Source organism: Polypterus senegalus, chromosome 2, assembly GCF_016835505.1.
Source record: "Polypterus senegalus isolate Bchr_013 chromosome 2, ASM1683550v1, whole genome shotgun sequence".
In the NCBI taxonomy this organism is placed as follows: Eukaryota; Metazoa; Chordata; class Cladistia; order Polypteriformes; family Polypteridae; genus Polypterus; species Polypterus senegalus.
Genome location: NC_053155.1, coordinates 130,290,753 through 130,314,426, shown reverse-complemented (window position 1 = coordinate 130,314,426; position 23,674 = coordinate 130,290,753). Strand labels below are relative to the sequence as shown.

At 41.4% G+C, this 23,674-nt stretch overlaps 1 protein-coding gene across 3 annotated transcripts in view; it reads left to right on the top strand.

Moving 5' to 3' along the window:
* The first annotated feature begins 1,283 nt into the window (after positions 1–1,283).
* The window catches only part of LOC120523350 (solute carrier family 15 member 1-like), a 68,864-nt gene continuing 46,473 nt past the window's right edge, over positions 1,284–23,674 (top strand). Inside the window, exons 1-5 of one of the 3 annotated variants that reach the window (XM_039744589.1) lie at positions 1,284–1,576; positions 4,275–4,306; positions 8,858–8,942; positions 18,212–18,353; positions 18,992–19,111. In XM_039744589.1, coding sequence (XP_039600523.1) covers positions 1,567–1,576; positions 4,275–4,306; positions 8,858–8,942; positions 18,212–18,353; positions 18,992–19,111 — 389 coding nt within the window. In that variant the 5' untranslated portion in view covers positions 1,284–1,566. Of the gene's footprint in view, positions 1,577–4,038; positions 4,307–8,035; positions 8,543–8,857; positions 8,943–18,211; positions 18,354–18,991; positions 19,112–23,674 lie in introns of those variants that run through there. The other 2 variants (XM_039744588.1, XM_039744590.1) reach the window with 2 other exon arrangements.

Sequence of the window (23,674 nt, the reverse complement as noted above, 5' to 3'; positions counted from 1 at the left end):
CTGTTGCTGCGTGCTGTGGCTACTGTTGGCACCTGTTTGGAGTCTATAGCAGCAGTGCCTGCACAGGGGAAGCTCGATGGCCAGCAGGAATGCACGGTTGGCCAACTGCCTGGCTGTTTTCACGTGGTTGCACTCGCTGTGTGACACAATCTGGTTTGTACCTCTTGTCATCGCAAGTGGTGGTCCTCCCAGATGAACGTTGCTGTAGGTGCATCAGCTACAAAAATGTGTTCAGCGCTATGATCAGCTGGGGACCGATCACCTGATGCTGGTACCTCACCTTTGTTTTCGATCTCCGTCTCCAGGTCACTTGCATCAAAATCGGAGTCCGACAAGTCAGAGTCCAATTCATGTAAAACGTCATTCACAGAGTATTTTGCTTTGAGCATTCGCTTTGGTCTCCCATCAGATGTTGATGTTCTTTGTAAAGGTTGGCTTCTCTTCGCTACTCATGCATGCACAAGGAATGGAAAGGCTAACTTTCCTTCTAGCAAAGAGAGTCGAACTAAATCGTAACGGTGAGTTCTGCCGAAGTTTACAGCTGATAACCATCCCCTACCCCAGAATTTCAACAAAAGTTGACATCCGCCCTGAAACTGTTAAACCTCTCCTGTCTTCTGTGTAGACTTAGCCATGATCTTCTTGTTGTCATCTGGCTGAGCTGCCAAGGCCATCTTGCTCTGTTAAGTTTTCAGTAATCACAGAGATGGCTGCGCACCATTCCAGGCCAGACATGCCAAAATCTCGCAGGCAGGTTATCACCTTGACGCAGACATTCATTTTTAGATTACAGTGGGCATCGATGTGCAGGAGCTGACTGGCTAAGCTGGACATGGATCCCAGGCCTGCTGTCATAACCACACAGTCATGCTGCACGACATGGCCTTTTTAACTCATTGTAGTCTGTCGGTGAACATCAATATTGTGTTCTGGATTTCTACTGAATTTAGCCTGCAGAAGCTCAATTCATGGTTAACAAGGATTGCTTGGCTGATGTGTGGCACTGGAGACAGAGGCCCTCTCAGAATGCTGTAGGGACAATAGCAATGACAGCCCGCCCATCTTTGAGCTCCCTGGTGTACGCCACAGGTTGTTCGTTTAATGACCAGCTTAACCAATTCATCAGTGCTTGTTCTAATGCTGCAGTGCAGTGTGTTAGTAAGGGGAGCTTCCATCTCCATCAGTAAAACAAACATTTTACACTCCTATCAGCCCTAAACCCACCCACAAGCGTGAACCTTCACTGATGGAAATAAGCAGCCTGTACTTGTTTAAATAGACCAGTTCTGGAAAAGACGTTTTGTGGGCGAGCATCAACACTGTTTGCACTTGTTCTGCTGCACAGCATATTTGCTAGAGAAACTTCTGAAATCTTAGTGCCTGTCATTTCACTGCTTCTTGCACTCGATGCCATAAAAAAACGGCAGCGCCCTTCTCAGTCAAGCCCTTATCACCAAAAAGATTGCGCAGGGATCAAGTCCAGCTTTAAAGATAACATCCCAGATCCACTCTGTCTTCTCTCTGGGAGACACTGGGCAGAAAGGACTGTCTGCACCAAGGAGCAGCATGGCAGCAGGTTGGTAGCCGCTTCTCTGTTCTCTGCAAGCCTATTCTGTGGTCAATGGTGACGCTAAGATTGCTGAGGTTCAGGTGCTAAAAGATGGGGTGAAGGGGCGGGGGTCTTATTACAGTCTGCTTTTGATGATTTGCTCTTCTTGTCAGGGCAACCGAGAGCACCAGTTACTGAAGGAGAGCAAAAAAAGTTATTGCTAGAAGTAAAAGGCTATTAAACCCTTTGGCCCCCTGCCTCTCCTAAGGGTCTTGGAAGTGGAGATGGTCAAAGTATCAATCAGTCGTATTCACAGCTCATGTAATGTGATGGTCACCATCAAACATTTTACACTGCATTTGAGAGGAAGAATAAGAGAAACACACACATGCTAGGAAGGGCTTTCTTGACACAGAGAACCAGAGACACCTGGAAGTGAATGACCAACTGGGGTGGTGCAGAGCAGGGCATTAGGGGTCTTCACAGCTTCATTTGATCTTATTTTGAAAAGGACAAGAGTTAGAAGTTAATGCAGGATGATGCAAGCAAGCAAAAAGAAACTGCAACCAACATTTGGAGTGCATATATGGAAATTGTTAAAAAAATAAAAAAGGAAGCATTTTAATGGAGTTCATATTTAGAAATTGTTTAAAAGTAAAACATGAGCAGTTATTGGAGTTCATATTTTGAAATTGTTTATTTAAAAAAGTAAGCTCTTATTGGAGTTCATATTTGTGAACTTTTTAAAAGAAAAATATATGGAAATAATTCAAAAACAGTAACCACTTATTTAAGTTTATATTTGGAAATTGTTTAAAAGAAAAAAGCAGTTACTGGAGTTCATATTTGGAAATGTTTTTTAAAAAAGCATAAGCATATATGGAAATAATTAAAAAAGAAAATAAGCAGTTATTGGAGTTTGTAAGCACGTACTGGAGTTCATATTTTGAAATTGTTTAAAAGAAAGAAACAAGAATTGATTAAAGTTCATACATGGAATTAGTTTTAAAAAAATAGTAAGCAATTATTGGACTTATATTTGGAAATGTTTTTAAAGAAAAAATTATTGGAGTTCATATTTGAAAATCAATTAAAATAAAAAACTAAAGCAGTCAGTAGAGTTTGTAATTAGAAAACATTTAAAAGTAAAAAAACTTAACCATTTATTAGAATATAAAAACATGCAAGCAGTTTCTGGAGTTTTTTTTATTCTTGTTTTTTTTTTTTAAATGTAAGCAGTTATTGAAATTCACATTTGAATATCATTTATAAATCCTTGCACAGATTTTTCTCAAAGAACCCAGGGTTTATTTCAAAACTTCTAAGGGGTTCGAGGAAGATGGCATTTGATAACGGTGGCCATTTTAACGTTTCAAGCACCTCTTGCAAAAATCCATAATGGAACAAATTCCTGAGCCTTTCATGACTTGAACCTTTTGTGAGTTCCATGTATGAGAAATTCCTTTGAGGTGCTCTAAAACGGGACCAAAATCCACAGTTTAAATCAGGGTGGAGGTCCACAGTGGCGGCAGGTTTCCACATCGGCCACTTTCTTAATTATTACCCAATCACTGCTGCTAATTAAACAGACTTCTTCTGCCTTTGACGTTCAAAGCTCTTTTTTTTTTAACCTATAAATAAACAGATGTGAAGCTTACCAGCAGATGACCGGCTAACTTAGTGGTCTCATACTCCGATTTTTGCTTTGTTCATTTGACAAGTTATTTTTGTTAAACTTACACTTTATTTAATTCTATGGCCTCTTAGTGCTCTCATTCTGCCACCCCAGTCTCTTCTAACGCCATTGATTTTTTTGTATGTTTCCTGCCAGCACCGTATAGTTACGAGGTCAAGAACGGCTGAGTATTTCTCAGCTTATCACTTTTTTTTTTTGCAAATATTTTATTGCAACAGATGTTGTAAGGGGGCAGCACAGTGGCGCAGTGGTAGCGCTGCTGCCTCACAGTAAGGGTACCCAGGTTCACTTCTCGGGTCCTCCCTGCGTGGAGTTTGCATGTTCTCTCCCTGTATCTGTGTGGGTTTCCTCCGGGTGCTCCGGTTTCAACCCACAGTCCAAAGACATGCAGGTTAGGTGTATTGGTGGTCCTAAACTGTCCCAAGTGTGTACTTGGTGTGTGTGCGTGTGTGCATGCCTTGAGGTGGGCTGGCGCCCTGCCTGGGGTTTGTTTCCTGCCTTGTGCCCTGTGTTTGCTGGGATTGGCCCCAGCAGACCCCCGTGACCCTGTAGTTAGGATATAGTGGGTTGGATAATGGATGGATGATTGGATGTTGTAAGGCAGACACAAAGTTTCTGGTCATCTGCTCACTTTTCATCTCATTCTTTTTGGGCTAATGGTTAAAGATTCTGAAAATACGCACATTGATTCAAATTAAAGCAAAAGAACTGAGCTCCATTAGCATTACTAACTGAAAAAAATGACTGGAATGAAAACCTGCAGCCACGGTGTCCTACCAGTGCTGCAGTTTGACTCCCCTCTTGCAGATGGTTATTATAATGTGCTGTTTCATCCAAATCTTACTACAGGAGTTATAATGGCCAGCATCACATTTAGCACCTTTCAGTCCATAGCAGGGTGGGTGCTTGTAACTAAATGGAAGAAGGTGTAAATAATTGTAAATTCTGAAATGTTGCCATTGGAATGTCTTGACTGCTTTAAATCTGAGCATTATTTTAATATCTGTTTATTCTTTCTCCTCCCTATAGAAGAGGAACATGTGAAGAAGCCAAAGTCGAAGGTACTGTCCATTAATTTTTTCCACTAGCAAGTGTACTTGGAGGGACGCGGCCTCTCAGTGCCGTTCAGTGCACAGCCTGTTCTCCCACACTTTCAAGGTGCAAGCATTGGGTGAACTGCCATGAGTGATGGGTGCCTGTGGGAGTGTGTGTATGAACCCAGTAAGACAGAATGCAGCCCCCAATGACCATGAAACTCCCACAAGAAAATGGATGAAGTGAATTGTTTGCTCAGTGTCAGTGCTCTGAAGAAATGGTGGGCGTTTAACGATGGCTGGGATGTTCAGGCTCTCTGACTCCCCTTTGAAGTTCACGCAGGGGAGCCATCACAGTTTTCATGACTCTCATTTTAGTTCACGTTATTTTTGTATAGCTGAGTGCAGGCACAAAGTGCTGTGAAGTGTTCTTAGGTGAAATGCAAGTATAATATCCATCCATCCATTATCCAAGCCGCTATATCCTAACTACAGGGTCACGGAGGTCTGCTGGAGCCAATCCCAGCCAACACAGGGTGCAAGGCAGGAAACAAACCCTGGGCAGGGCGCCAGCCCACCACAGGGCACACACACACTCACCAAGCACACACTAGGGACAATTTAGGATCGTCCATGTACCTACCTAACCTGCATGTCTTTGGGCTGTGGGAGGAAACCAGAACACCTGGAGGAAACCCACACAGACACTGGTAGAACTTGCAAACTCCACGCAGGGAGGACCTGGGAAGCAAACTCAGGTCTCCTTATTGCGAGGCAGCAGCACTACCACTGCACCATCATGCCGCCTGTGTAATATCCACCTTTACAAATTACAAAATGAAGAATTAATACACATAAAGACAGATTTATGTCCACACATGGAAACCAACAAAGTCTGTCCATTAATCAGCTGCTGTCGATTGCAAGTTTGAGAGAGTCCATGACAGACTTGTGTCTCAGGCAGCTTGGCCCCTTAAACCCATTGCTGCTGAGGGTCTTCATGATCCTTTAGAGATTGGATGGGTGACTACTCGTGAACTTCAAATTTTAAAGCATGGAAAATACTAATACTAAATTATTTTTCCTTCCACTTCTAAGAAGTATCTGGATGAGATTCTGTAATAGCTAAACAAATAGGCGTGATGGACTGAATGGTCTCCTCTCATTTGTCACATTTATTATGTTTCTAATTTGTCAGACCAAAATGTCAACTATGTAGTGGTGATTTACTAAAGTGTTGAAAAAGAAACTGCTCAGATAGGCTAAACTATCACAGATGCATCTTCTACATTGCAGCATGTCAGCAGTTTTTGAATGTTAAGAGTTTAATGAGTGGCTATAAACGATCAGCGCCTTGCAAGACAAGCACAAATAGCTAAATGGCAAATGCTAAGTTAAAAATTAAACGAGCCTTTGCTTCATTTCTTTTTAAACAAAACGCACAATGGTGACACTTTCAGCTGTCAAAGTAAAGTGACATTGACAACATTCTGTGAAGTCAGCTCTTATACGGAATGTAGCTTAAAACAAATGGCGGGTGCTTTGCACGTTGGAGGACACCTCGCCCACAGCTCTCAGGCCCCATTTCCAGCCTGACTGACTCCTGAGTAGAGTGTGGATGTGGCTGGCCTGCCACCTCTGAGCATGTGCCTTCAAACTGCATTTGGGACCTTTGATGGCCTCATATTTCCCTGCCTTGTAGCCATTTGCTTTCTGTGACCCTGATCAGAAACATGGATGGGCAGTGTCACACAAAACAAAAAGGTTTGGGGCAGCCACCCATATATTGTTCCTGGCTGCAAATGGATAGAATCAAGGTACTGATTTGTACAGGTTGGAGTCCACAACTGAACTGATTTGCTGGCACCAAGATGGCGGCATTAAGGGAGACCAGAGGAAGTGACGTCAGTAGTGGGGCCGGAACCAGAAATGGCATCATCAGTAGGGCCCGGTACCAGGAGTGGCGTCATTAAGGCCAGAACCGGAAGTGACGTCTTCGGGGCCAGGCGGAATTTCCTGTAACTGGTCTGCAGAGAAGTGAGAGAGAGAGTTGGTGCACACCACTGCCCCTTGGTCTGGCATGGAATTACTTTCATTCAGGCCCTTTTAGTTGCCTCCCATGCACACGTGTATGACAGCAGATAATTGCAAAGCTCTGAAATGAAAGAATAGTCACCGTGGGCTAGGTAAGTCTCTTGGGTGGGTTGGACGATCTGCAGCCTGTGTCCTTCAGGCCTCCAAGCCACACAAATTTCTACATCTGAAAGCCCATCAAATACCCTACTAAATATCGGGCTGCTTTAAAATGAGCTTACTCTAAAATTGGGAATGTCAGTGATACTATAGAAAAATCACCCATTAGACACATTGGAGGACATTCAAAGTTTAACACATGCAAGCAAGACGTTCACTGTACTCTACATTTTACAATAATTGCCCTGTAAACATATGAATATAAAAAGTAGTAATATAACAAAACTACTAGGATGGTGTTGATCTAATATACCAATCCATACGTTTAATCACACCAAAAGCAACTTATTAAAATACTAGTGAAACGAGCGTACATATGGTCCTAAAAGGAAATGGCACAAAAGGCCAGATATAAATAAAAGTAAACAGTTTACAAACATAAGTAATAAACACAATTCTGAAGGGCTTGTGAACGACCGTGGTTTAATTATCATTAACATTTTTGACCACCAGAATGCCACTACATAAAATGTTTTGAATTTCCACAACATATAAAGTTATAAGTTTTTGATAAGACCAAGATCAAGGTTCTAGCCCCATTAGTTTGGAAGCAATCGTGTGGCAGATGGTGTGGACTACAGGGAGGATCACTGAGCCCCAAACCTTGGTGACAACTGACATGAGCACAGTCATGGGTTCAAATACAATGGTTTTTATTTCTCCCAAATACCTTTACAGGTCCTTTAGAAATGTTTCCCACAGCGCAATATACATAGGATAGAGAGGGTAAATCCTTCCTCTTTCTCTTCTTCCTCCCTGCTCCTCATCCTCCATACAAATGTTCTTTGCCTCCCGACTCCAACTCCCTGTGGTGACAAGGAGGGCTCCTTTTTAATCTGGATAGTGGAAGTACTTCTGGTGTTTGATCACAGTCTGGAGGAGGTACTTCCGAAACAGGAGGACGTTTGTACAAAGTACAAACAGTTCATCCCTGTAGCTCCCCATGGCATGCAGCAGGTCTGTCCTCCTGGACTGTGATTCCCAGCATGCCTCGTATTCAGATAAACAGGAGCGGCGACATGGGAGCACTGCCCTCTAGCATGTTGGGCGAGAATATACTCCGACAAAGCGAACTCCTCTGGTCCTTTCATTTTGCGGGCCTCCCTTGCTGGCAAGGAATCCATTCCTAACCTGATCAAGACACCAGTCTATTGTCCTTCCACTCTGGCGCACTTTCTTGGCAAGGAACCACCCTTCCTCCTGGATGGGATGCTGGATTTTTTTCCTTAAGATTGTTCTTCGGTACATTCCCATAGAATAAAATACCCACACTTTGTTTTCCACCACCTGCCTGATATCAGTGCGCATTTCCTTTATCTTTGCTGTATTCAGTGCCATTTAACAAAGTCTTCCAGTCAGTGCTACTCCTCCTCATCCTCTTTTTAAAATCTAAAGAGACCAAATATTTCAATCTGATTGCATTTCTCTCTGGATGAGAAGCCTCCCGGCTATTAATGTAAACATGTGAGGATACACAGCAGCCTTGAGCAAAGAGGAATGGTTGACTGCATAGGTCATATTTCCTTCCATTAGTCAGTTTGGACTTGTAGACACCACTGACTGAAAAAGTGTCCTCCCACTGTCAACACTCTTGAATTTTATTTTATTTTTTACCTTAAATACAGGAGGAATCTGGATAAGTGCACTTAGGATGTGTTAGCAACATGTGCAGATGTAGGGAAATAATTACAGTAAAAGAAATGTAGAGCATGCCGCCCTGTTACCGTAAGAAACCAAGAGCATTCGCCAATAAGAAAACCCCATGCAAATGTTCCTTTGAACGTATTTTAGAGCTCATGTGTAGAAATGAAAATTCCTGTAAAGCAGATGCAAAAGCAGACTGAATATTATCTCTCTTCACATGCTGTAAAAAACGCATCCAGTTCCAGCCACAGTGAAGGTGATGGGCTGAAGATCTGAGAACACTGAAAGCGCTGCTCTCTCCTGACTCCAAAACGCTCAATAGCCCAATCCTGAGCATCTATGGATGATCTGCATGGCGACTTGTGTGTGAGTGTGCGCAACTGTGTGTGGGAGAGCAGTTGCATGTTCCTTGGGATTTGATCTTCAAATGCTTGCCCTTTCTGTTACACCATCAGGACTAGCTGTGACCCGCAGGATTTCTTCTTCAGATGCTTTCCTTAGGATGCTGCAGCTTATTCATCTGGGCTTACCATAAAATGGATGTTCATATTTCATATTGCCAAAAACATCAGGAAGCATCATGATTTGAACTCATGGATATTCATTTAGAGAAGTGTCCACTGCTCCTCATCTTTGAGTGTGATTTGAAATGAATTTCTTGTTGCCTTTTTTTGAATGTAGGCGGAGGTATGTGGCTATCCAGTAAGCATCTTCATCATCGTCATCAATGAATTCTGTGAAAGGTTCTCCTACTATGGAATGCGAGGTACGGTAATCATCACTCTTTTGTCATATTGCTGTGTCAAGAACAATGCAATAAAAGTTAAACTGCTCAGTTTAAAAGAAATGAAAAATAATTGGTGGGATGCTCTTATGTTTTTCTTTTCTTGCTTTCAATGGTTTCGGAATGAAATAAGAGTGGGATGGAGAGATCAGCGCTCAATGCATACTTGTCATTAAAAGTGGTGCCCGATGTTTCTTCTGAAATCAGTGAACAAGGAAAAAATGATTTTTTTTTGGGGGGGAGATGGTCAAACCATTCTTAGGGGGAAAAAAAAGTCGAAACTCTCAGTTACTTGAAAACACAAGTGGGAATACAGTAACAGTAAATCCAATTGCAGTCCACAAAATACAAATATTTAATGCATTACACATTAATATTTATAGAAAACTGTGCAGATGTTTGGAATTGTGTAGGGATGTGTCAGTATCTGCAAAGTACAAATCAGGGCCGTCTTAACGCATGGGCACACTGGGCAGTTGTCCGGGGGTCCCACGAGCACAGGGGCCCCATACTAATCTGTGTATGTTGTGACTTGCTGGGTGGTTCTGTAGGTAGGGGCTCCAGGGCACTGCTTTGTCCCAGGGCTTATAATGCTGTTAAGATGGCCCTGGGAAAAATTTAAAAAAAAAGCGAACCTTAATCCGTCAAGTAGTCCATCCATCAATCAAGTGCTGTACACAGCAAGTAGCTGCATTTGCATTGTAAAACTCTTAGATCACATTCTCATGCCATGAGAGAAGTGAAGGAGTCTATGAGTTGAGACGACTGCCTTTGATGAACTGCACTATGGGGCTTTTTACTCAATAAGTGGGTTTGGGCAGAACTCTCTTGTTTTGTATGGCATTGATCTTAATATTTGGCCCTTTCTTCCTGTTTTAGGTCTCCAACATATTTCTACTTTGGGCCTTTAAAACTACTTTAGGCTCTGTGCCCATATCTTAACATCCAAGTCTCCTAGGCCACTTTAGGCTCCCTCCACCATCTAATGTTTGCCCCCATAACAGTCCAGGCACACCCAGAAATGGAGAGCTGGAAGAGAGTGAGCTGTAGCATTTTAGAAGCGACCTCAACTCTCTTTAGCTCCTTGAGAAGAGGCAGTTCATTTCTAAGGAGAAGATCTCCAGTTCACAACCAGTAGGTAGCATGGAGCATTGTGACGTCACAGTGTGAATTCCACAGCAGAGACAGCACCTATGAAACTACTTCAGGTTCTTTCTCAACCCTTTAATCTTCTCATATTGCTTTAAGCTTTGTTGTGCTTTGTTAAGCAAATCTTAGTCTCTCTTGCTGTTTTAGCCTCCCGCTGCACTTTAGTATTTAAGCTGCTTGCTCATATTGCTTTAGGCCAGTGATGGCGAACCATTTAGAAACCAAGTGCCCAAACTGCAATCCAAAACCCACTTATTTACCGCAAAGTGCCAACATGGCAATTTAACCTGAATACCACCTAAAACTGAACACCAGCATAACCAAGGAGCTGGTGGTGGATTTAAGGAGGCCCAGGCCCCTCATGGACCCTGTGATCATCAGAGGTAGATGTGTGCAGAGGGTACAGACCTATAAATACCTGGGAGAGCAGCTGGATGATAAATTGGACGGAACTGCCAATACTGATGCTCTGTCTGTCTATCTACTGAGCTTTTAGTTTAGAAAAGCCACTCATACATTAACATCTTTTGTCTTAAAAGAAAAACATAATAGCAGAGCTTTCAATGATACAAACAACTTTTTGTTGAAAGGTAAAAGTTTGCATTCGGTATGCTTTTGAACAATTAATGAGCTTTTTGCTGTTGTATGCATGCTGATAATTTGTCTAACCTTGGCTCATACTTTGTAAGCTTGAGAGCAACACATGCAGCACTCAGGTCATCTGTTAGTCTGTTTCTGGTGTCAGATTTGATTTAATTCAAAGCTGAAAACAGCTGCTCACAAGCATAAGATGTTCCAAACAAAGTAAGGAAAGCAATCTCAAGTGCCTTCATTGACTTAAGATTATTTGGCAGAGAATTCAACACTTTAAGGATTTCATTTTCATAACTAACTGTGCTGTCCTTTGTCATCCCTTCGATCCTCTCAAGTGTTTCACGCAGGTCTTCCCTATTAAGCTCCGCTCCCAAAGCTTCCATTATATATTACGGGGTCGTGGATCAGGTGTGGCGATTAGCAACTCCCGGCAATAATTACAGATGCGGACAACTCTTCACCTGTGCGCTTAAGCGAGGACTGCCCGCATCACAAAGCTCCCAGAAACTGCTCCGGCCACTTTACCATAACCCCCTTTAAGCCGCGAGTGCGGCAATTATCTGTTAAAACTGGCCTTTTCAATTTTGAGCTGTGGACCCGCTATACCACATCCCCTCCAACCCCACCACGAGAATCACATGCTCAAAAGGCTGCAGTCCGTGCCGCACCCTCAAGCAGCATGTGTGCCGCCCGCCTTACCCCAGACAGGAGAGGAAGGAAGCGCTCCCATTGGGCTGCTGGGCAGAGGGGCGGGTGATGTGAGAAAAGTCCTCCGGCGCGCGTGAAGAGGGGGAGCGGTGAGGGGAGCAGCCCGGCCCCGCATTCCTCTGGCTTTATAGTAACGAACTCTGTGCTTTGACGACGGCGCGTGTGCCCACTGAGAGGGCTCTGAGTGCCCCCTTTGGCACTCGTGCCATAGGTTCGCCACCACTGCTTTAGGCTATGTCAGCACACACTAATATCTAGGCCTCCGTCACCACATCTTAGTATTGAGGCCTATTGCACTACTTCAGACTCTTTATTTTTAAGCCTCACATACCTCTTTAGGCTCTAACTCCACATGTTAGAACCGGGCCTCTCATTCAACGTTAGGCACATCTTCTCACCTTTATGTTTAGGCCGCACACTGCTTTGAGCAGTGTCCTGTGGCCTGCAGAGGGCACTCCTGCCACCCAAACCCAACACAGAGAGACGCAGGACACAAGTTCTGCACACACGTGTTTAATTTTTGTCTTTTTCCTCATGGGAAATGCCTTCTCCTTTTTCCCACCTATACAGCACAGTTAAAGCACTAAACGTACAGACTAAAACATGTTCTTTTCTTCTGCTTTCTCTCTTTCTCTTTCTCTCAATCCACCTCCACTCCTCCGGGCAAGCTTTGTCTCCCTTCCTCCCAACTCTGGCTCCCAGAGTAGTGGCAGCTAGCTCCTTTTATCAGGTGTCCGGTGATTTTCTTCCAGCAGCACTTCCAATGGGCTCAGCCGTTCCTGCAATGCCACCTGGCAGCGCCCACGCCAACTTTCAAGGAGACCTGTGGGAGTCCGAGACAGCAATGAAACCCAGGGGGGCTGCCATCTAGCGTTCCGGGGGTGGTAATGCCTTGAATACGCTCTCTCCCCCAGTCTTTCACTATGTAGGCGTCCCAGCTGGGCAGGGGCCCTGGCCGTCTGCCACGATCTACACCTTAACATTTGCACTTTACACGCTACTTCAGTTTCTATCTCTACACATTAATATCACACTGCTTTTGACTCTTTCAGGTCTGTCACACTACTTGAGGCTCTATCTCCACTTCTGAATTTTTAGGCCTCACACTGCCATGGGCTCCATCCACACCTTAACGTCTGCACTTAGACACAACACTTCCACGCTACTTCAGTGTCTACCTCCATGCATTTACTGTATATCTAGGCCTCTCATGCTGCTTTTGAGACTGTTACTAAAGCTAAGATGTCTCACACAACTTGAGGCCCAATCTCCACTTATTAATGATAAGTCTCTCAAGCCTCTTTAGGTTCTGTTTTCACACATTAATATTTGAACCTGTCATTCTGTTTTAGACTCATCTCCTCACCTTTATGTTTAGGAGTCTCACCCTGTTTTAGTATCCCTCCATTACTTCATATCTGCACTTTTGCACTACCTTCTGGTCTTTCTCCTCCTCCGTTTGTACAGTTCTAGACTCCACACTTGACTGAGTATCTCACAAACCTTCAGGCTCGACTGTTTCATCACACCCTGGTATTTGGTTGTGACTCAGAGTTGTTTGCCCAGATGTTTTTCTTGGCCTTTTTACGCAGCCTTGCACTCTCCTGCCTTGCCAGTGAGTTTCTTTTCTGTAATACCAATTTTGACAAAATATTCTCTAATTTCTGTCAAAATGTGCTGCTTATTAAGCTAGTTTTAAGTATATGGCCTACCTCAAGTTCAGTCCTGGTGTCTCACTTCAGGCTTGGCTTTCATTCCAACGTTTCATGAATCAGTGGGTCGCTCTTCTGTCTCATCAGTCCAACTGTTTAACTGACCTTTTTCTTTTCTTATTCTGTATGAAGAAAATGCTCAGGTGTGATATTTGAACTTAGAAGAAATTCAGAAATGTGTTTTCTTTGTCATAGTCTTTTACTATTCTCAATTTACCTTATTTCTGTGGAGGTCACTCCCTTAATTGTATCCAAATGTTCATAATTAGTGATGAGCAGTGTGGACACGGCAGCAAATGACACTAAATGTTAAAGCAGAACCGCTACTTCAATGTTTCATTCATTTGTGAGCTCCGCAACTAAGTGGTCCTCAAGTTCAGTCCTGCAGACCACCTTGACTACGAGTGTTCATCCGAACCACCTTCTGCTTTTAACTGAACTCCTGCCTTGGTCAAACAAGCTCTTATTTCCCAGTTTCTGCCCTTTTGTCAATCCCAAAATAACAAAATGGTTCTGCTAAATGTTTATTGGAAAGTAGCGAGTATTTATGTGTGTGACATTATTGCCCTTTTTCGTGCTTTTAATGATTGATGCTCTTTATGTTCTGGTAATATAATCCTTTTTTTGGATTAACTAGCTGTGTAAGCCCATGGTGTAAAAAGGCCAGGCTCCTAGAAACTATTGAAATTGTCAAATTGAAATGCAGAGTTGTCAGTTTCATGCTGCGGATGTGCTCGCCCCCCTTGCCTAACAGAGCTAAGCGAGTTTCTCTCTCCTTGGAGATTTTGTTTTGCCGATGTGCTTGCCTCGATTGTGTATTAGTGGCGAAGCGAGTTTATCTTTCGTCGACGGTTTCACTTTGGCAATGGAGTCGCTTTCTTTCAGCTTCATGCTGTAGCCTCGTACTTCTTTCTTCTTCCGACTCGTTACCTTGGGGCCACCTTGCCGGCTCTTTGAGCCTTATGCTGTAGCCTCACACTTCTGGGCCGGACTGACAGACAAACACGCTTCCTTGTATAGATATTTCTATATAAGATTAGCTTGTAAATGAATTGCATACTAAAGTAGCTACTTCCATGTAGTGTTCAATGTCATTTGCACCCGGATCTGTACTGCTCATCCTCAATCTTCAGGGTTTGGATACTAATCTGCAGTCAAAGGTTAATTAAAATAATATGGTAAGAGAAAGTTATCATTTAAAGATGTGGCAACAAATTCAAATTTCTGAGTTGTGTTTGCATGTAAATACACTACTGCATGTTTCAGAATGCAAAATAGGAGACTAACTAAGCAATTCAATCATGTAGAAGAGACACGGGACCATTTATTTGTAAAACTGGTTGCAATGAAAACCTGTAGCCACACTGGGACTCCTGGACTAAACTTGGGGCTCCCTGGACTCAATTGATTTAACAGGAAAACTGAATGCGCAAATATGTCTTCCCTTTTCTTTTTTAAGCTAGAAGTGGGCAGTGATCATAATGGCCCTCCAATCTTCTTCCACTGGTTTCACAGCATGCTACCTTTCCAGAATGACTTCCAGAATCAACTTTGCACACTAAACATTTTGATAAAAATGTAAGACACAGCAAAAATTCCAGAGCGGGACTGATAAGACCTCAAGTAGAGAGAGAGGATCCAGAGAGGCAAACTGCCCTGCTCCACGTTTGCTCCTTGCCACTGACCCCTGGACTCTTTCTCATACTTACAGACTCATCACATTCATTTTCTTTTGCCAGTCGTTTATGGTTACACTTAAGTAGCTTATCAGGTGTCACATCCAGTAATTGGTAGGCTTGGCACTGGGCAGGCCAGGATTGTTGCTGGCAGTGTGTTCTATTTAAGGAATCACTAATCCTGCTATGGTAAACACTTCACAGCCTACCTCAAATATACTTAACTCAAAAGAGTCCCACCTCTCTTTAGCTCTGCGTGTCTGCTTTGCAGTTGTTTCATCAGTCTCTGAAACCAATCATTGATTTCCCCAAATTAAGAACATAATATAACATAGCCTCACCACTCCAAAGCATCTTGGCCCCAAACACCAGATGGAGGCTTACAGCCTGCACAGACCGAATAGTGGAGCAAAGGGTTTAAAGTCAAACTATCCACAAAAGGAGACAGAATACTGTAAAAAAAAAAAAAAACTCTAATCCATGAAAACAGAATAAAGTTCCTCTATTATTTAAAGGTTTATTCTAAATTCAACAAGTATACAAAGTAGATCACAGGCTGGAGATAAGAAATAGGAAACACTGAAAGATTTGCCTTTAATAGTGAACAAATCCAAGACAAACTCCAATGACAGTATATTTTAACAAAAGCCAGGAGTTAAAACAGGGAGGAAATCCAATCACAAATCCCAAAATTTAAAAACAAACGATGCTGAAGCTGCCATTTAATGCACTTAATGATCTTCAGTAATACTGGAGGTGGTCCATAGCTGCAATTGCAGGTGACCCCACGTCCTTTGGCTCACCATAAAGAACACAAGGAACATAATATAAAGGACTATTAAATATGCTGTAATCGTAACATAATAGCAGGCCTAGCTCCAGGGCTAAGCCCCCTAAATATTATGTTGAGCCTACTCACACTGTCGGGTTTAGTGTTTTTTTTTTTTTTGATTTTTGGGAGTTTATCACATCCCAACTCCAGATTTCAGAAGCCCCCCTTACCCTTTTGATCCCGAAGCTATGGGCCACATATTATTATTAAGTGGTATGAAGTATTCATAACAATAGAAGAAATAAAAATAAAAATATCCAAGCCAGGGACAAAGCCCATTATGAGGTTGCTTCTTTCTGTCTTTTTATCTACATTCTTGAGATCATTTTCTGTCCCATTAATTTGCATTCACAAAAGCCCCCGTGGAAGCATCAGGAGCAACTAATGGACAATGCTGGGCCAAACTCTCAGGCTCCAGAGTTCAAGGCTCAGATCCCACCTTGATCAGCAGCACTTCTGGAGAAGGCTTGATCTCTCTTTGTTTGTTTGAGTTTTTTTTTTCTTCCTAGATTCCCAAAGATTTGCAGGTTCGCTTAATTTGCCTGGTGCAAGTGAAAATGTCCCATGATTGAGTTGTGTCCCATCTCGTGCCGGATGAAGAAGAGATAGATTCAGGCTTCGCTTAACACTATATTGGAAGAAATGGATTCAGGGAATTGATAGAATTCCCCATATCACCACATTTTAGGATTATTTCTGTCCATTTTGTAATTTAACATAAAATACCATTTTCAGAACGGCTTTGTCCATTTTATGGTCATGTTTGGAAAGAGCTTGTCCAAGCAGTAACCAAAATCCCCTTGAAGAGGGCTGCAAATATTTCTCAGTGACTTGGGCTAAATGAAGACCCCCCAGTCTCTACAGTAGGAGCCGATCCACAAGTCCATAATCAGTTTCTTTAAGGATTCTCTGAAATATACAGAAACAAAGTTCTGGACGTTCTGATGCTTTATTTTTAGGTTCATCATTTAAATCAGCTCGAGCGTTTATCCTGAATCGTCTAGTGTGGCCTAGCTTGCAATTACTGCACTCTAATGTAACGATACTTAAGACAGTTAGCACTTTCCACGTCTCTTTACTTCTTTTTTCTCTACGGCTGTTTCCTTCTCCTGTCTGGGTCAGGATATTCATATTTATATCGGCGGTAAATGCTGACGAGTGTTTCACTGAGGCCAATGAGTTGTTTGTCTGCTGGAGGCAAAGCTTCATTCTCTCTGGGAAGCAAACACTGTTTTGGGCAAAGTCAAGTTAACACTGCGTAACACTTAAGTTTATGCACTGCAAAAATGCATCTATTACTCAATTACTCTTATGTAACAAGTCCTTAACAAAAGACGTCTTCATAACTCTTGCAAAGCGTCAGTAAAGTGTTTAATGATCTCAGTAATGTGTTCTACAAACAAGACTTTACTTTGGAGTGGACTGAGGTGTCTTAACTGAGGCACATGTCTCTTGATATTACATATTTAGTATAGGACCTGTGTACCCTTCATATTAACAAGTCATTTTACCATCAAGTCAATATGTGACACTGCAATGGCGAAGAATAACCCTACTTCTACTGATGTCTTATAATTATGAAAACCAAAAGAATCCTTTGTTAAGGTCTTGTTACATAAGACTAAATGATTAATAGATGCAGTTTTGCAGGACCTAAATTAAAGTGTTACCCAAATCTGTACTATTTTATGTCTAATAATGGGCAGCTATAGAACATCAGGTAAAACTAAGCTGTTGCATTGTAATTGTTTAAAAATCATATAATGGTACAAGTCAAAGGCTTCATCCATACTATTATGTTTTCATTTAAAAACAATCTTCTTCCACACTAGTGCTTTCACACCTTTTACTAAAGCATCTCTGTCCACACTAAAACATCCAAAAATACATACAGGTATATGCATGAATTGATGGAAAAAATCCTAACATCACCAGCCACAGGATTTATTCATGTAGCATGTCTTTTGCACATGTATGCAGTATTCAAACTGTACAAAACAATTTACATGCATACATGTAAGGACCACAATGAGCACCATGAAAAGTAACTCCACTATGTGTTTTATGTTGGAAAATGGGCTTCTTCAGTCAAGGAATGAGATAAGCAGAAGTCCAATCAGGAAAGGCCCACCTAATGAGCATGAACAAAGTAGTCTGCAATTTCAAAAGTCTACCATTTGTACTTGTCAGCATTGCAATGGCGAGTTGGCCTTTTCAGAAATATATGGCACTGTCGATTGTTTTCAAAAGTCTCAATTTTCTGGGTTTAAAAACAACGGGTTAGTGTGGATGAAAGGAGAAAATGAGGTCTAATGTCTGCATCATAAAACCAAAACATAGTAGTGTGGATGCAGCCGAAGCTTCATGTACAATGTTCTAGGTTATTTTTTTTTCCGTTTTAATAGTGCACCACTTCCCATAACTGCTTGCATTATTTTTATTGTTGATGTTACCGATCTCGTAGTATGAACGTACTCATTCCAATTAACATCCATGCCTACTGAGGTGCTGTTAGCCATTTGTGAGGCTGTCAAGTCAGTGTCAAGTGCAGAATTTCACTTCCCACTTTCTCGGTTTCAGCCGTGCTGGTCCTGTATTTCAAGTATTTCCTTCGCTGGGACGACGACACTGCTACTGCCATCTACCACAGCTTTGTTGCCGTCTGCTACTTGACTCCTATCTTTGGGGCGATAATTGCAGACTCATGGCTGGGCAAATTTAAGTAAGTGTTGCTTTTTCAGGAGTTTTTACCATTAACATTGATGTTTTTGCATGAAAGACGTTATTTTAATCTGTCCCTTATCTCCACTGTTGATAATCCGTATTTTACGACAGGCAATATAATTAAGTATACTCAAGTGTTTACTAAAATCAAAGCATGACTATGATTTGCAAGTGTTGTTTTCATGGAGTGGAAAGGTAAGGAAAGTGATTCACTGTGTTAATATTCCACAGCATGAACTTGTGCTCCTCATTTAGAGACTGTAAAACTGAAACCCTACTTTGGTGGTGCCATGTTGTTTATGGTTGTCACACGTTTTTCGGCATCCAAACAATAAAATGGCAGTGAAACCCAGAAAACAAACACAGATTTTTTGAAAAAAAAAAAAAAAAAATTCCATTTGTTTCCTGAATATCATGTCATTCTTTTGTTATTTAAAGAAGTGAAATAATTTAGCCAAGGAAATCTGGAATTTCTAGATGTATTGGCAGATTTCTAAACATATAGCCAGTTGATAATCCCTGTATTTCTCTTGTATTCCCAAAAAACTTGAGTTGCGTTTTAGATAGAAAGACATTTGCTGACTCATGTAAAGTAATGAATATTCACTTACTTCTTTTATTTTTCTTTTCTCATAGAACCATCTTTTCCCTGTCAGTAGTCTACACAATTGGACAAGCTGTAATGGCAGTGAGCTCCATCCATGATTTGACCGATAGCAATAAAGATGGAACCCCTGACAGCTTGACAATCCATGTGTAAGTTCCTCTTATTGTAATGGTTGATTCTACCATTGCAATCGTGATATAGTTCTTTAAGTTCCTTTGGTTTCTGTGAAAGCCCTTGATGTGGAGGATGCTATGCATCAGTTTATGACATTTCATGTTATTACAAACTTTATAATCTGGGGAATGGGAACTGTCACTGAGATTACTGGTGTACCTTTGAATGGTCCCAAACCTTTTATCAGTAGGTAATGAGTGAGAAAAGTGTCTGCACGGTAAGGATGACGTCTTTAATAATCCTATACCTGTGTTATTAATGTCCTGAAAATGGTGCCATTCATGATTTGTGCCACCTGCGGTCTTACCCTTTTGAGCAGAGTAGGTACCACATACCAGGATGTTATGCCACTAATAACAATGGACTCCACTCCACACTTACTGAGAATTCCAAGCTTCATCAGATATCTGAGGAAGCAAAGGTGCTGGTGAGCCTTCTTAACAATAGCCAAGATGTGTTTTGCCATCATTTTACATAAGCAATTTGTCTCATGTAAAAGATGAGGGTACATTTAGCCTTCCAGGTGAACTGTATTGTTCTAAAAGGAGATTTGGGATCCCCATTTACTATTTTTGCAGGTTTTGTAGATGTATTAAATGTTTACACACCCCTGAATATATTCTCATGTCATGTTGGTCACATGACTTCGGCACCATCTTGTTGTTCGTTGCTAGATTTTTTCTAGGTTTGAACGGCCATCATCATTGTCAGGCTTGTGATTAGACGTCATCGTTACATATGACGTCTACACTTCTTATTTGGAATTTTACCATGGAAAGTGCTTTATGCGTTGATTCGGAAAGCAAAATAAATGTCTTTTGTTGTATAGTTAGGGGATAACAAGTCTACACAATGCAAGGAACTTTTATGCTTGCTCTCTTTCAACTTTTCATTGCCTTGGGTGTTTGACTTGCATTTTGAGAACTTCATAGTGTTAGAAGAAGCTCAAATGTGCGTTTAATAAGACTTCCATTCCATTCATGGAATCTTTATGTTGTTGCATTTTCTACATTAGACTAATAAGTGTAATACAATGTGTCTGTGTTACTTTGCCTTCAAAGATTATTAACAATTTCTTCCATCTCCTTAAAATCCTGTATTGATTTGAATAAGCTTGTCCTGTTCTCCTCTTCTGTTCTTCTCCTTTCATAAAATAAGCAGAAGTATCTGATACCTGTGAAAAAGAAAGATGACCAAGTTGAGAACTAGCCTTGTGTTCACTTAAAACACGGCTCTTCAGGGAGTGTATTATTTTTCTGTTCTGCAAAAGCAAATATTTACATCCGTGTAAAGCTTCAATCTTAAGTGAATATCTTTGTTTTTTCTCTATTATTTGCTTTCATAATTTTTCCAGGCTGTAATGTGATTTTTTTTTTCAGACAAACATCTATGTGACATTTAGAATTGTGCATAAATATGAAAAACCTACCTAATGCTGTGTTCATTTCTTGGTTTAAAGGGTGCATCTCTAAAAAGAGAGACGAGTTTAGCAAGGCAATACTGCACAAAAAAAAGGCACACTCACATCTCCGAGTGAGGACGTGCAATCAAAAGGGGGGTCGCGACATTCGCTCCAGGATTCACTCAGGCTGAAAGGAGTGAGTGTAATATTTACAGTTACATTTATTTGCTTGACAGACTCTTTAATCCGAAGCAATTTACAAAAGAGGTAAACAATCAAGTAATAATGGCTAGGGCAGGCTTATTCACCAAGTGTAATAGCACAAGTAAAAAAATTTGATTGCCGCAAGTGAAAAGATGCAATAACTAATACATATACAATCATGGATTACAATCGATAAAGCAATTAAACGTAATATAACAAATTATCCAACAATATAAAATATCATAGGGCAAAGATTTTTTCAATATCAGTTAGATAATTACAGAACAGATGGATCTTCAATTGCTTCTTAAATACAATGAGAGAGCCAGCAGTACAGATGGAGGTGTGTGGCCCATTCCAGCAACTAGGAACTACACAGGAAAAGAGTCTGGATTAAGACATGATAACTCATGGAGGTGGCATCAGCAGACGCTGTTCACTGGCAGACCTGACTAAGGAAGAAGGAGTATAGAACTTCACCAAGGTCTCCATATACTCAGGTGCTGTCCCATTAACTACTCTATAGGCAACCATCAGGGATTTGAAGTTAATGTGTGCAGCTACAGAGAGCCAATGTAGCGACCTTTAGAGAGTAGTGACATGTGCCTGTCTTGGCAAGTTAAATACAAGATGGGCCACTGCATTCTGGATCATCTGTAGCTGCTTGATAGCACATGCAGGTACTCCTGCCAGGACCAAGTTGCAGAAATCCAGACATGACATAACCAAAGCCTTGGCTAGAAGTTGTGCTGCATATTCTGTCAAATAAGGTTTGATCATACAGATATTGTACAGCGTCTACCTGCATGAACAAGAAACAATAGATATGTGGTCAACAAAAGATAGCTGCTCATCAAGCATCAATCCACAGTTGCATGCTGACATGGCAGGTGTTGGCAACAGTGAGTCAAGCTGTACAGAGATTGTGAGTTGAACAGACTGGCTAGCTGGAATCACAAGATGCTCAGATTTTGCCATGCTGAGCTGTAGATGGTGGCCATTCATCCATTGTTTGTTTCAGTAGAATATGTTCTCACTGCTGTTTTCAAAATAGTAATCACAATATTAGAGATGACTAAAGGTCTGAGTGATGATACCGTCTCTATCATGACATATGTGTCAAAAAACTATATGGGAGAGGTTGTTGTTGCAAATTACACTTCATTAGTACTACAGGGAGTGCAGAATTATTAGGCAAGTGAGTATTTTGACCATATCATCATTTTTATGCGTATATTCCAACTCCAAGCTGTATTAACTTGAATGCTTATTGGATTTAAGCACGTCAGGTGATGTGTATTTGTGTAATGAGGGAGGGTGTGGCCTAAGGAGATCAACACCCTATATCAAGGTGTGCAGAATTATTAGGCAGCTAGTTTTCCTCAGGCAAAATGGGCCAAAAAAGAGATTTAACTGACTCTGAAAAGTCAAAAATTGTAAAAAGTCTTTCAGAGGGATGCAGCACTTTTGGAATTGCTAAGATATTGGTGTGTGATCACAGAACCATCAAACATTTTGTTGCAAATAGTCAACAGGGTCGCAAGAAACGTGTTGAGAACAAAAGATGCAAATTAGCTGCCAAAGATTTGAGAAGAATCAAACGTGAAGCTACCAGGAACCCATTATCCTCCAGTACTTTCATATTCCAGAGCTGCAACCTACCTGGAGTGCCCAGAAGTACAAGGTGTTCAGTGCTCAAAGACATGGCCAAGGTAAGGAGGGCTGAAACCCAACCACCACTGAACAAGAAACATAAGTTGAAACGTCAAAACTGGGCCAAGAAATATCTGAAGACAGATTTTTTTCAAAGGTTTTATGGACCGATGAGATGAGAGTGACTCTTGATGGACCAGATGGATGGACCTGTGGATCAGTAATGGGCACAGAGCTCCACTCCAACGTGGAGGTGGGGTACTGGTATGAGCTGGTATTTTTAAAGATGAGCTAGTTGGACCTTTTGCATTGAAGATGAACTCAAAATCAACTCCCAAACCTACTGCCAGTTTTTCAAGACACTTTCTTCAAACAGTGATACAGGAAAAAGACCATGATTTTTATGCAGGCCAATGCTCCATCACTTGCATCGAAGTTCTCCACTGCGTGGCCAGCCAGTAAAGGCCTTAAAGATGAAGGAATAATGACATGGCCCCCTTCCTCATCTGACCTAAACCCTATCGAGAACTTGTGGGCACTTCTTAAACGCTAGATTTACGGGGGAGAAAAACAATACACCTCTCTGAAGAGTGTCTGGGAGGCTGTAGTCACTGCTCCACAAAAAGCTGATCGTCAACAGATCAAGAAACTGACAGACTCCATGAATGGAAAGGCTTATGACTGTTATTGGAAAGAAGGGTGGCTATATTGGTCATTGATGGATTGATTTATTTTTTTTGAAATGTCAGAGATGTTTATTTGTAAATTTTGAGGTGTTTGTTTATTATTCTCACTATAACAGATGAAAATAAACAAGTGAGATGGGAAAATTTTCATTTTTCCTTTAGTTGCATAATAAATCTGCACACTAATAGTTGCCTAATAATTGTGCGCACATATGTATTCCCCTGATGATGTTCACACTCACATTTCCGTTGTGAAACATTCAGGTTTCAGGTTTATTAACATTTTGGATTGACTGATAGCACTGTGTTTGTTCCATATTAAAATTAATCCTCAAAAATACAACTTGCCTAATAATTCTGCACTCCCTGTATATGGGATGCCTGAGAGCCAACCTTAGAGATAAAAGCTAAAGTAACAAAATAAAGAGGTTGTTTTAACAACAAAACAAAGAATAATTACTCTAAAGGATTCTAAGATATGAGCGAAGGAATACTAAAAACCCATCACATGCTTGAGTATCCATCTTCTTATATAATACGCTACTGTGGCTGTCCATTTGTCTGTCCAGGATTTTAAATCATCTGTAGCTCGC